At 36.8% G+C, this 15,231-nt stretch overlaps 2 protein-coding genes and 1 long non-coding RNA gene across 3 annotated transcripts in view; all 3 read right to left on the bottom strand.

The window, feature by feature from the left end:
* Positions 1-15,231, bottom strand: part of LOC140150297 (uncharacterized) — a 69,855-nt gene that overhangs the window by 27,391 nt on the left and 27,233 nt on the right. The window contains exons 9-11 of the mRNA XM_072172305.1: positions 4,109-4,222; positions 2,416-2,529; positions 774-1,061 (exon numbers count right to left, since the gene is read on the bottom strand). Coding sequence (XP_072028406.1) covers positions 774-1,061; positions 2,416-2,529; positions 4,109-4,222 — 516 coding nt within the window. The remainder of the gene's footprint in view (positions 1-773; positions 1,062-2,415; positions 2,530-4,108; positions 4,223-15,231) is intronic.
* Positions 5,317-10,994, bottom strand: LOC140149577 (uncharacterized). Its single transcript, XM_072171654.1, has 5 exons — positions 10,976-10,994; positions 9,928-10,041; positions 8,822-8,935; positions 7,334-7,470; positions 5,317-5,331 (listed from the first exon to the last, which is right to left on the bottom strand). The coding sequence occupies exons 1-5, from the start codon at positions 10,992-10,994 to the stop codon at positions 5,317-5,319; spliced, it is 399 nt and encodes a 132-aa protein (XP_072027755.1).
* Positions 13,061-14,541, bottom strand: LOC140151159 (uncharacterized). Its single transcript, XR_011858907.1, has 3 exons — positions 14,428-14,541; positions 14,169-14,282; positions 13,061-13,150 (listed from the first exon to the last, which is right to left on the bottom strand). It is a non-coding gene; the product is annotated as an uncharacterized lncRNA (long non-coding RNA).

Raw genomic sequence — 15,231 nt, 5'->3', positions numbered from 1 at the left:
TATAATTGATATTGCAAGCACACAGCAAGTTCACTTTTGATATAAAATTGGATCGATTGAGCTCATATTTATTGGTCGAGTTAGACGAGTTTTAAAATATTGGACGAGACGTAGTTCGAGTCCAATATCTTAAAACTCATAGCGAGACCAATAAATATTGGACGTAAAACATCCAATTTTATCATTATTATGTTTTGGATCCAATATTTTCACACACTTGGATTTATCAAAATATAATAATGTGTAAAAATGGGTTACTGAACCACTAGATCTCCTGGCAGGGGTAATTGCACAGGGTAACATATTCCACCAGGTTTCCTCAAAATCAAAGAATATTCACTTATTTGACCTCTATATGACCTTGAAATTACCTTGCAAAATACTGGCTTTCAATTTTATGAAAATTCATCAAATAAAAATGAACAAAAAATTGAAGAAAACAATTAAAATATTAAAAATAAAAAACATATGCAAGTCAGCTATTTAATTAGCATACTGTACACTGAAAATCTAATCAGGTTGAGAACCTCTGGCCCTGTTACCCCTACCAAGTTATGTCACTGTACCCCGTACAGATTTCCAAATATTAGTGAAAACATGTGGCATAAATTATCATGGATTAAGGCTGCCATTCTTATACAACACCCTCAACTGACTACTAGTATTTGTGATGAAGGTGTGTGTCATGTGTCAAAAATTCAAGGTTAGTTAAAACTTGTCATGCTGAAAATTATGTTGAAATTTGTAACGACTTGTATTCAGAATAGACTTACCCATGGTCTGTGTATTAAATGAATTCAACGGAAATGTCCCATCATCCGTAGTCACTCGCACCTGCACATTATAGTCTGTGTTTGGGTTGAGATTATTGAATCCAAAATCTATCAAACCATTGTTTGAGTTGCGTGGATTATAAAACTTAGTGTCGACAATGTTACCATTTTGATCACGTAACACAACCTCATACTCAGCATTAGGTAGTGGGTTGTTCACTGTGATGTCTTCAAATGTACCGGATATTGTGTCTTGTGTTACAGAGGTCACGATGGTGGTAAAGGTTGCTATGAAAGGAAGAAAATAACAACACCTGCTGGTCATCAAAAGTTAGCATACATCACAATAAATAAGATTATCATGTAACTAAGGGGAAAATGTGTAACTGCTGGCAAACACCTTTGAGTTTTATTTCCCTTACCTTGGAGAATTGTAATATTTTTCACTAATTGGGCTCGTCACCGTCGTCATCAACAGATATGTCCCATCGTTCATTATCACTCGCACAGTCGCAGCTGCACATTATAGTCTTTGTTTGGGTTGAGATTATTGAATCCAAAATCAAACCATTGTTTGAGTTGTGTGGATTATAATACTTAATGCTGCCAACAATATCACCATTTTGATCATGTAACACAACCTCATACTCAGCACACTTTTTGGAAATCCACACTTTTTGGAAATATCTTCCACAAAGGGAGTATTAATTTCAAATGAAATTGGCATATTAATGAACTCTATTTAAAACTCACCCTCCCTTTGTGGAAGATTGAGGTTGAATCTTTCTAAGAAGGTGTATGAAATTCAAATACCACTGCCCAAAATGTTCATTCCATATAATATTCATACTCCCCCTGCGGAAGCTATTTCCAAAATCTTTCACAGGTGTATTGTGGATTTTAAATGGAATAGCCCATTATATGGACTGACCCTACACCACCATCTGCAGCCAATAATAATAATGTGTTTTTATTCTGTTTTTGATTTAGTAACAACAACCAGGAACCATGAAGTCTGTATATATCCGCTGATACACACAGATTTCTCACATGTGTTCTCATTATCCAGTGTTAAATATGCACACAGGATGTGTATACTTACGTCGAGGGTACTCAATTTTTATTTTGGTAGGCGTGCGCCATTAGCGTCAAACTCTGGGAACTGAGAACTGATTTTTTGGCCAAAATCATGCAGGCTTATGGACTGAAATGGGTGTAGTGAACTAAAATTGGGATTAAAATAGTGAATATTCTCAGTCATCCAGTCATAGAAATCCCAAAATTTTGATTTAAATCTTTATACTGGACTTACTTTTATAACTTGCCTGAACGGGTCAGTTGCCTGGTGAAGTCTGTTGATATCAGACACAACATAGCAAGTTGTAAAAGTAAGTTCCAGTAAAAAGATTTAATTCAAAACTTTGTAACATTGGGATTGCAGATAGAGCTGTGACAATTTTATTTTTTAACTAATTTGGACTAAATATCGCTATAAATTTGGGAGTTTTAGTGGGGCCAATGGAGCATGATCCCTGACTGGGGGGACTTCAGATTAGCTGGAGAGCCTGAAAATGAGACCCTTGATTACCATATAAATACGCATCCCACCTTTCCATTTCAGTGATCCCCACTGGTTACTTACGGACATTGCAAAGTGATCCCTGGAATGCAGCTGTACACTGACATACAAATCCACCTGGAAAATCTATGCAGACTGCACCATTTGCGCAAGGGTTTGGTTGACAATCATTCACATCTAAATAAACAAGAACAAACAGGAATATATGTTGATATTTATGTCATTTTTTAGTACCTTTGATCATTTGTTTTGTAAGATTAAAATGGGCAAGCATTGAGTTAAGATAGATAAGTTTCAGCTAATAAATACCATTCTGAATATACATTTGAAGAAGATAATTTAACATATGGACCAAAAGTTTTCAATTTCTATACATTCCATTTTATAGATTGTCCTTTCTTCCACTTTGCAATTAAAAATCTATCTTCTTGCACTAGAGGTAAAGCATTTGTTTTATTGAATATTGTAAGTGTTTAAGATCAAATGAAACATAAAACCCCAGTAAAAACTTTTGTCACAATCTTTTTGTGTTCATCTTTGAAAAACCTTTGCATCTAGTTTAAAGATGATATTACGGTTAGGCTGGCAGTAGTGTTATTATTTCAAGTAGCTACTTTGACAATAACTTTAAAAAAATATACACCAGTAATTTATCAGTCAGCCATTCAAGCTGTTGCTCCATCTACCACTCTTACTCCCCGTATCTGGAGTGCCGCTGGAGTGAAACTTTGCATTGAAGCATACACTTTCTATTCATTTTGTTTGGTTCAACAAACAATAGTTCACATTTTTTCAGCAGAATTTGAGAGAATTTCAAACTGAACAAAATATTATTACAAGTTGGAATTTTTTTATGAAAAGATGAGGCTGCTGTTTCAAAATTGTGACTGAATATCCAAGTTATGACAACACTCTGACCAACAGAATACTTAAGAGCAATGAGTAAACAATGGCCTATTCCATTTAAAATCCACACTCTCGCTGTGGAAGATTTTGGAAATATCTTCCACAGGGTGAGAATGAATTTCAAATGAAATGAACACATTAGGCAGCTCCATTTTTGAAACTCGCCCTCCCTCTGTGTAAGATTCAGCTTGAATCTCTCTTGGAAGATGTATGCAATTCAAATGGAGCTGCCTAATATGTTCATTTCATTTTGAAATTCATAGTCCCTCTGTGGAAGATATTTCAAAAATCTTCCACAGGAGGAGTGTGGATTTCAATGGAACAGCCCAAATGGAGCAATCTGATCTCTTTTTAATTTTAGTCACTAATATAAAGATACAAATTAGTTTAACTCTGCTTGTGCAAATTGCCATTGACCAGCCATTTCTCTGTTATCAAATGTGATGTGATCCAGCAAAATCAGTCAGAAGTCAGAAATATTGATTTTGAGATATAGCCAAACAAATGAAGTATTTCCTTTTGTTTCCTATATTGTTTTGGAAACTCTTTAACTGCTCTTATCTTTTGGACTGGCTGCTCCAATTCAATGGGGGTTTCTGCAAAATATAGATTTGCCAATCTTGTTTACAATCCTGTAAGAAACTGAAAATTGAATATGTCCGACTTCAGACTGAATTTGCTTGATCACACCACAAATTACTTAATACACTTTACAGTGTGTAAACCACCTTATTAACCAATAGCTTACCAAATACATGACCACATTGCAGCACACCACACAGCACTTTGAATAATTCACAGTTATGAAACACAAGTGGTCCAAAGTCAGATCCTTGTGGAATACACTTACCTATTTGACAGTTATTGCCATCAAATCCAAACTGGCATATACACGTATATGCATTGAGTCCGTCTATACATATACCATCATTCTGGCATGGTTGAAAGAAGCAATCATCCTCATCTGAAAATGTCAACCATGGATAAAACTTTTTAAGTGCACTGATGAAAAGTGTTACAGATATCTATGCTTTAATTATAAGTAAAAAAACAAACTTTGTCAAACAAGTGCATAAGACTTTCAAATGAGGCTATTTTCAATGACATTACAAGTAAGATCAAATGCAGAATTGTTATGTGGGAAAACGGAACAATTTATATCTCCATATTTGCTTCTCAGGCAAGGAAGAGAAACAAACCTGTTCTATGGGTGGATGGACTTCCCAAGTAGGGTTGATTGGGATTTTTTATTTATTTTTTTCTTGAAAGGGGCTAAATGACACTATATTACAGATTGGCTTGAAAAATCTGAGTAATTTTTGCAAATATATTTTGAACATTTTCTTGTATTTCAGTCAAAATCAATCCACTTTGACCAAATAACAGCTGTTTTACTTGCATACAGCTGAAGTAAGTAGAAGATCCTCAAGACTCAAAATCTGGGTTGGTTGGAATCATACAACATGGAAAGGTTTTGTTGTCTTAAGACATATAGGGCTATTCCATCTGATCCATACACCCCTATGTAAGACATGACCTCCCACACATGGGGGTGTGAAATTCAAATGGAGTCACCTATTCAGGTAGCCTGCCCCATTTGAAATTCACACTCCCTGTGTGGAAGATTAAGATCAAGTCTTCCATGGAGGGGGGGTGTATGGATCAAATGGAATAGCATGTATCTCACTTAACAACCTGAGCACCACCTGCCGATCTAACATTGCCTCTGATTGGTCAATTACATGATACCTTCATTTTAATCACCAATCAGAATGGAGCTTTGCAAATAATTCACCCTAATTTTTTTTGTGTGATGAAATTATTCTAACAATGTTGCTGATTGGTCCAATTGACAATGAAAACTCCTTTTTGGCCAATCGGCAGGTTGTTCTCATGGGGTTGACAGTTTAGACAAACATGTGTCCAGATTGATTTATTCAGTTACATGAGCAAGACCTTTACAGCTCATCATCAAAACTCACATTTTCCTTCTTAAAATAAAAAATACACATACAAACTGACAAACACAAAACAAACACAGATTTTCATAAACTGGTTTCAGTTGTTTACAGTCTGTGCAAAAAAATAGATAAAAAATGCAGTGTTAGTTTATTCATCTGTAATATTCAGCATTAGACATAATTATATTGATCAATTCATGCAGCATTTTGAACTACATTTTTAAGCAGCATTTTTGAAAACTTCAGCAAAAATTATTTGGCTCTTAAACAGCAATACAATTTATAATACTATCTACTTTTTACCCCGGTAACACTACCGACACCACCTACTGTGGAGATCATGTCTTGTCGATGTCCCCGGGAAGTCAGTACATTGTACAGGGGCCCTATGTACACACACCCCTAGCACATTCAAAGTGAGGACTTTTTATGAACAACACATTCAAAGTGATGTCACCTCACTTTGTCTGTAAACACGCATACGAAGTGAGATAATAGCGTATTATAACCCCCACATACCCCCTATAGGAAGAGTGTTATCCAATGCACATACTCACAATGTGAGGACTCGGATTTTTGACCTCACTTTGTCAAAATGTCCTCACTTTAAATGTGGGAAACGATATCTTGTCCTCACTTTGAATGGCTCGGCAAATGACACCCACACCCACTTCGCAGCTTGCTGTACGTACTGCAGCCCTGTTTTGACTCCTAAGTTTCCCTAATTTTGGTGCACAATTACCTTACCAGTCAATGTGGTAAATATCCAATTTCTTAAAGTCATAAATGAAGTGGAGACATGCATGTTTCTAAAACTGAACCATTATTATTGGGTTTTACATGTCTGGTAATTTCATGATTTCACCAGCTTACTAAAAAAATGGAGTCTCCTAAGATGTGTAAAAATGGGGGCGTGGCTAAAAACGTCATAATATTAACACTCCCTGTTTACCAGAAAAAAGTTTAAGCCAACGTAAGAGGAAGTTATCTGAATAGTGTTTTCACACACAGCAAAAGCATTAGTGTTTATACAGTAGTACAGCTGAGATTAATTAATATTAATATATGTTTCTTTATCAATGAATTTTGGCTCTTGTAACTTATTTTGGACACTTACACATGTAAAAGTGTTTTTCTGAAAATAAGGCAATTTAATAATTATTGTCACAAAAGGCATTTTGTTGGAAGTTAAACACAACTAAATTCTCTCACCAGCTTTTGTTATTTTTCAGCTTGTTTAAGCAGAAATAAATTTTTGACAGCTTTGATATTTTCGCAGATTAGAAACATGCGTTTTTACGTAATTAATGGACTTTAATGGAGATTTTAGATCAAATTCATTTACAATTTTTCCAATGGTAAAAGTTGGAATCAGAGTTGAAATTTTTGCTAGCAATAATTTTTAATCCTAAAATTAAGGTTAAACTAATCAGCCTAATTGATATCAATTAATTAATGCAAATTAGCGACTCAAATATTTTGTGGTTTCAAGCATTAGGATGTGTATAGTTTACTCATATAAATCAAGGTGTACTCTTGGAGGGGGAATATCTTGTATAATTTTTTTCTATACCGACATGTGGGAACCAAATTTCCTACCTTAAGGGGGTACTACACCCCTGTGGTAAATTTGTGACTATTTTTGCATTTTTCTCAAAAACTAATAACACACTATTAACAAAAGTTAAGTATATTATTGGGGCAAGGAATCCAATTACTACACTGAAATTTCAGTGACTCAAGACAAGCGGTTCAGTAAATATGATAGGAAATGAGGTACATCATAGCGGTACCTTATTTCTTATCATAAATAACAAACCACTTGTCTTGGGTCACTGAAATTCCAGTGTAGTAATTGGATTCCTTGCCCCTATAATACACCTAACTTTCGTTACCACTGTGTCATTAGTTTTTGAGAAAAATGCAAAAATAGACTCAAATTTATCGAGGGGTGTAGTACCCCCTTAAATTTACTTATATTAACTGGAAAGTATAGTAAATATAGTGCAGAAGGTCTATTGCAGATAGCAGAATACCAATTTAGGTATTCAGATGTGTGTCGTGCACTACAGGGGAGTTTTTCACACACATAAACACAAAAGTCTATGTCTTACCCAGGTATTATTATTATACTCACTCTCTGAACAAGTTCTGCCTGTGAAACCTACTGGGCATTGGCATGTGAAAGAGTTCAGTCCATCTACACACAACCCATTGTTAGCACATGGCTCAGCTGCACAGTCATCAATATCTGGTGATGGGAAAATGGAAAAGAATTAGTGCTCATCTCTGCTATGGAAAATAACAAACAACTTCTTCATTTGGCTTAAGGGGTGGGGTAAGAACGTTTGGACAGTATTTATTGTGGGACATTCATAACCTCATTAATAAACGCGATGCGTGCGATCCAATCATATTTTATTATTTGTGAAAACGCGAACGCAAATCGAGGTCATTAATATCTCACAATTGACCGCAAAATGCGTAATTGTTCCAATGTCGCACACAATTGACTTCTGCGTGCGCCGTACAGCGTCCAACGAACTGCGCTCAGCGCTGGCTGCCGTATTTGGATTGCGCGCTACCATATTTGCACAGATTCTGATACGCACTTTTGTTATTGGTCGTTTTGTTTTAGCCTGATCGAGTTTGGGAAAGGGAAGATGTAAAATTGTTTATTTTTACAAACTTTTGAGAAAATTTTGTGTTATTTTGTAAAGTTAAAAGATCAAAGTGAGCGGTTATGAATGAGGTTAATAACTTTGCATCGGTTATATATCGGGCATTGTGAAAAATCTAAACATTTTGCTTTGGACCTCGGAATATCCTCGAGGGCTGCGCCCTCGGGATATTCCTCGGTTCCAAAGGCAAAATGTTTAGATTTTCACAATGCCTCCAAATAACCGATGCTTGAGTTATTAACCTCTAATTAAGCACATCAGACCTATCAAATTGCATTATGAATACGAAGAATGTCCATCTGATATCAAATAATTTCCCCTGTGCAATATTTCCACACAGTTGCCTTTAGTCACAGCCATCTGACTAGAGCAGGGTCTCAAGGTAACCTGGTCTTCCCACCTAGTAAGAGCGAGTCTGCTAAGAGAAAATTCACACCCAGAGGTGTGGTCTCTTTTAACCTATTGCCAGCCCATGTTAAAGTTCCATTGCTCCTACACCAAGCCATTTCAAATCAATGTGCAATTTAATTATTTAATTCTTCAGGTTGTTGCATGTTGGTCGGCTGCAGTGCGGACTCTGTCTGCGGGCTGTCATAGAAGCCTGCGGACACTGCTGCACTGCAGCTGGCCAGCACAGATGTGCTTCTCTGGTGTGTTCTTATATGATGTTAATTGTTAAATCCATGGTATGTAATTCTTTTGTAATGTATTTCTTTTGTATTTTGATGTATTTTGTTTGACCCCTGGGCCAAACTTGAAATCAGTGTGGACCAATGAGTTTGTTCCCCAGGCAAAATAAGATCTAATAAAATACAGTAATACAAGGGAGACAGATCAGCTCTATAATAAGAAAGTGTAGAGACCAGCTCTTATTAAATTTTAAATGAAGATTAAAATCAATTAATGGAGTATGATACTTACTTGTTTGACACATAGATCCTGTATACCCTTGTTGACATGTACATATATGACCATTAGCTACATCCTGACAAATGCCACCATTCAAACATGGATTGGGATTGCAATCATCAGAATCTGAAATCAAACCACAATTATTGAAACAGTATTATTTACATGTATGTTGTCCAATACCATTAGGACATCATCATCATCATCATCATCAGTCGGCTGCGGAGCAGGCAGCATCCCTTCAGTATCTCCAAAGAGGTGCTGTACATACTGTAAGTACAGTGTGCGCGGCTGTCCCGGTTTCCTCTTCCCATGTGGTGGAATATAAAGGGCATATTCTTTCACAGGCTCGTTGTCTTCAAGACGCAGTATATGGCCGAGAAATTTGAGTTGATGTATGCCAACTACCACATTCAAATTATCAACTAAGATCTTAAAATACAAATTTAATCGGGTGTACAAGCGTGCATCAATATTTTGGTAACTGAGTGTTTCTAAGTGCTGCTGCATACTTGTAAGAGATGGTGTGTGCAGCAATTGATTTACACGCTTACAGCATAAATGCTTGAGAGAAGAAACCCTGCAAATGAACCTGGGGCAAACATACTAAAGCAGTGATTCTCAATAGGCATGTCCAGAACAGGCCCATTGACTAATGGTGGTTGGTCATTGCGTAGGGTGTATTTGGCCCTTGAAGACATATTTTTAACATTTGACTGGCACTCTGTGGCCTGGAAGCAAATATAATTGAGAACTCCTGTACTACAGGAATTAGAAACATACACTATATATACCATTTTCAACCCTCATGTAGCAGTGACGTCATCATGTTTAGGCAACTGTTTTGCACTCACACTATGCTTATGCCACCGCTGTGAGCAAACACAAGCGATTTGAAGTTGTGCCCAATGAAATATACAATGATACCAAGGGACAATCATTGTATCAGCTATTGAATATAACCCAAAATGCATCTGGCCAAAAATCACCATTTTCTGGACATTCCATTTTGTTAACAATTTGCTTGCTCCCATAGCAAAGATCACTAAAAGAATGTGTTTAAATGTATCCATTTAAGTTGGCTACTTCTCGAAGGTATACCGAAACGAAGTACTTACTAATAACGCAAGTAGCTCCAGAGAAACCAGGTAGACAATTACAAGTGAAGCCATTGTCTTCTACTATACAGACTCCACCATTAAGACATGGATTAGGAGTACAGGTATTTGTACCTGGAATTAAAAGTAATAAAAGTGACAAAAAAATATTTAATTATACCAATAACCTAGAAAACATAGATGAAATTAAATGGAGGTGACAAATCTACTTATTATTGTTCTTTTCATTCTGATGCAATACAATGATAGTTTTTGCTTATTAATTTCTTATTCAATATACCTACAGCAAGCGCAATAGCAAAGGCCATATGTGACCTGTTCCGACAAAATCAAGAACAAGTCGCATTTTTGACATTTCATGATTTGAATAAAAATGTAAGCACAGGAAAATTAGCTTTAAAATGATATCAAAATTATATACATGGCATCAATACTTTTCAAGATATGGATAATTTTGTAAATTATACCTTGATATTTTTCATAAATTAATATTCCAAGTAATGCGCTAATTAGTTCCCTGCTTTACACAGCACTGAATAGGGCTTATCATAGTTTAACTGTTAATTATTGATTAAATAAACCTCTTTTCAATAAGTACTTTCAAGGATTTGAAAGTCCACTTAGTCCCAAGGTCAAATAGCATGAAATTAGGAATTCCAAAATTTGATTTTTTATGGGAATGTCATTTTTAAAGGCCTATAACTCAAAAACATGCCTGGCGACTTGTTCCGGGTTTTGTTGGAGCTGGTCACATACATTTCCAGTTTTAGCCAAATAACTAAAAAAACTGCAGTGTACTCCTTAATTGGTCAGGAGGACCAATCATGGGTGTGCATGCACAGGGCCTCCGGTGCCCTTTTGTTTGCTGGTTCATTCTCAATCAGGTCGTCATTCAGTACGAACTCAAAAATTTTGTTTTCTACTACAAGTCTACAACTTCTTATATTGTATTTTTTATGCTGAGAAATACATGTACAATTCTACAAATATTTATATATATTATATGCTGAGAAAGAACTGATATAACGGGAAAGCTTGGAAATATAACTAGCATCATCAGCTATCATCGTTTATAGAGGAGACCCATAAAGATAAGAAGATGGGCCACAGGAAATCCACTAACAGAACTCCAGCCAGAGGTCGGGGTCGTGGTGCGAATTTGAGAACTCTAACTAACGTGAGTGGGCGTGGAGGTGTGAGTGCACAGGCACGGGTGTCTACTAATACCAGACTACAGACCAGACAGACGAGGAGTCAAAATCTGGGAATGGGAGCAGATAATAATCATGATAATGTTGGGTTGCAGCCGCAACAAGAAAGGCCAGTATACCAAGAGGAGATGCCGGTGGTGATACCAGACAATCAGCAGCAACAAGAACAACAGCCGGAACCAGTGGTACCAGTTGCCGAACCCGTAGTAGTACAGCAAGAATTGTAAATGGCCGATAGGCTATTACAAGGTACATATAATGATAGGCCTGTGCATAGCTAGCGTAAACCTAGGTGTCAGTAGCGCGAGTACTGTGTCGAGGGTGAAACGATCAAGTTGTTACACATCTACTGACAATGGGTTTACGAGTACAATCAATACTACTACTAGTACGAGCAGTAGTACCGTGCCATTGAATGCAACAAGCTCTAGTACTAATAGTTGTACATGTAATTGTGTCAGTAGTAGTAAGCCTGCTCATAACAATGGTGGATCGATTGTGCCAAATCCTTTGGCCTTATCCACTGCGTTGGATTCAAATTCAGTTATGATGAATAATGCTGCAATTCAACAACAGCAGTTGGGGTTCACACCACTAGTCTTAGTTTGTAATCCTTTAGGTATGACAGTGCCTGAAAGCATGAAAGTCAAAATAATTAATGGGGAATACGTAGACTTCGCTCTATTGTTAGAAAAGATGGACCCAAGTCAATGGAATCTAGAAAAACAGGGCGTGGCTCTCACGGTCAATGAAGGGGGAAATATTTTTTGGAAAAGTAATAAGCCCAAGAAAGTGATAACATCCATTCACTCATGGACGAATGTATTTCTGGTGGTTTGTTCAGTCGACTTAGAATCCCATCCGGATAGAGTTCAGGAAATGCTCAAATATGCTAATTTGGAGAGAACGGCAGAATCAAGATTTGGGGGTGGGGTTGGCGCTCGTATGACCAACAATTCAGGATGCATCAGCAAGCGGTACCTAATAGGTCATGGGCAATAGATGGGTAACTTTGGGCTTTTTATGTTGCTGTACCGACGGAGAGGGGCCTAACAAATAGACCCTTCATTCAAGGGGGGGTCTGTCAGGAGGGTTTCGGTCACAAGTCGGAAACAGGTTCAACCCCAGGTCATTTCGAGGTCAATCAGGGGCAAGTACAGCAGCAGCAGACAGATTCTGCTTTATGTTCAATAAAACCTCATCATGCACCAGACAAGTTTGCGCCTACAATCACAAGTGCCCAAAATGTCAGTCAACCGACCATAGAGCATCCGCGTGTAGTAAAAGAGGCGGAGGAAAGTAATAAGATCAAAAGGACAAGTACAATAGACCTTGCAAACCAGGTTTTAGCATGTGTGTGTGCTGTAAATATCCGTCGCCAATCAATTTAGAGTCTTTTAATAATAATATATCAAAACATAACATTTATGTATTTTACCCCTCCAAAGAAAAAATCAAGCATGTGGGGCAGAAATCACTCCCTTATATTCAAGCCTTGGGATCTCTTTTATAGAACCCATATCATTGCTCTTGTGTGATTGCTTTATTTGTCTCAATATTTGAGTGCAAACACAGATAGATCATGCTCTCTGATCTTTGAGATGAAAAATAATCACTTCTCTGATTGAAAGTTGGTGCAAAGTCCTTGTAATCTACATGTATCTACTCAAGTATTAAAATTCAGTCCAGGGAAATGATGACATGAATTTGTGCTTCAGATGGCAAATATTGTTAGGCTATGTGCTTTTCCTGCTCAAAGGCCAATATGCTATCATATAATGGACTGATTTTTTCAGAGTTTAGAAACTTCTGCTAACGCCTAGATTACAGGTGCTTTAAAAATCCACTGTTAGGGTTAAGTTCTGAATAACACTCCAATAAATCCTTCATAAACTTACTTGTTTCACAGTTAGTCCCTGTGAAGCCAGCTTGACAAAAGCATGTATATCCACTGACTTGATCCTGACACACACCTTGGTTCTGACATGGACTTGTTGCACATTCATCAATATCTGAAGAAAATTCACATGTGTATTGGTGTTTTAATGCTCTGCGTGCTAGCCATGCGCTTCAATGGAAAAAGTTCAATTATTGAAATATTGTCTCAAAATATCAAGAGCTATCTCAAGAACCACTGAACCAATACTAGGCTTGTTTGTACTCATTTTATTGCATTTTTCATGCTGATTCCAAATATGGTCATGAAAATTCACATTTCTGAAATTTTTGACTTTTTAAAAAAAATTTGAAACTTGTCGTCTTCAGTCGACACCCGCTTGGAGAGAGTTAATTACATCATATACACATGACCAAAATGTCACCAACAAATATAGTCATTTATGTTTTATCTTTTGTTTTGATTTCAAATTAGAGTTTAATTTTTGTATTTGGTAAACAAAATGCTTATGATAACAGGAGCTCCACTTTTCTTTCCCTAATCGAAACCATACTATATTCTACAAACAATAAACTATTCCATCTAAAATCTATACATCCCAAATGGATAGGAAGACATGACCTTAATCTCCCACACAGGGGATGTCTGTTTAAAATGGAGTCACCCATTCAGGTAAACCCATTTGAAGTTCACTCTCCCCTGCATGTGGACGATTCAGGTCAAGTCTTCCATGGGGGTATAGGTGTATGGATTTTAACTGGAAGAGTCCCCTTCCCCCATATGCCTTCCTTGGAGTGGGATGTGGATGGGCAACACACGGTGCACTTCCATCCCACATGTGTTAAGTATGTGAATTAAGAAGCGCACTTACAGCACTTATCCCCAAAGTATCACATCATCCCATCATCATGTGGATGAAGCATGCATCAGTTATGTAATCACCCAAATTATTTCTGATTATTCGCTTTAATTTGTATCATTATTGCAAAGATTGATGAATAAATATGTTTAAATGTATGCTTGAACCATATTTTATACTTTGTTCTCAAACTTATCCCAAATGACTTAAGTAATTAGCGTAGTAGGCTGACGACATGTTCAATCAACATGATTCAAGCATAAGATATACTTACTTGATTGGCAATTAGTTCCTATGAATCCAGGTAAACATGTACAGACAAATCCATTGACTAGATCCTGACAGGCGCCTCCATTCAGACATGGGTTAGGAGAACACTCATTTATATCTACAATCAAATTCACAATAATTGACTTTAGTTGTCTTGAATGCTTTGTTACTGATAAAATCAGACGATAAAGGTCAACCCCATGGCAGTCTACACCCACTTGTGGAGATTTAAGATTTTGAATGTACCTGAAATTTTTACTTACTATTTTGGCAATTAGCACCATCGAAACCTTGAGCACACTGACACATATATGTATTAGCACCATCGATACATATGCCATTGTTTAGACATGGACTGCGCACACAATCATCAATATCTGCAATTAAAATGATTACACAAAATTATTGATTTTTAGTGTATTAGACATCAGCATGTTCAAACAATTAAAAAAGCAAAGCGCATGCAGTGATTTATAGTGCACTACACACAGGCACAACGCCTAGACGTTGATCCACAAGCCTCAGCACACTTTACAGGTTGTCGCTGACCACAATTAAGCAAAAAGACATAATATTTTTATGATGAGAATCATATCCAATTTATAGTACCTTGGCGACGGTGAACCTATGCAAGCAGCCACAATTATATTCTGGTAGGGTGCTTCAATGTTACAGGGATTAATGCATGTGTAATTGTGGTAGCCATTTTCCATTATCAATCAATCCACTCTAGGCCAAAATGCACAAAACTTACAATGAATTTTATGACTGATTTAAAGGTGGGTGAGCCAAACGACAGCCTCTCCCCCACCCCTTACCTCATCAAAACTGAGATTTTGATATCAGAAGAAAGCTCAAATTTTTCTCATTAACCCAATTAAATTTATCGCCCAAAATAGCTTCCGCCCAAGATGGTGTGAACAGAAGTGGTGTAACATACCAGAAGAATGTTCTATTCTATTGGGCATTGTTATGCACATTTTTGCTTCTAATATCAAACCACTGGAGTGATATAACTCCATTGGACTCAGATTGTTTTAATGGTAGGCCTCCATGTAAGACAGAAA

Source organism: Amphiura filiformis, chromosome 4 (genome assembly GCF_039555335.1).
Source record: "Amphiura filiformis chromosome 4, Afil_fr2py, whole genome shotgun sequence".
Classification (NCBI taxonomy): Eukaryota; Metazoa; Echinodermata; class Ophiuroidea; order Amphilepidida; family Amphiuridae; genus Amphiura; species Amphiura filiformis.
This window is presented reverse-complemented; position numbering and strand designations above follow the sequence as displayed.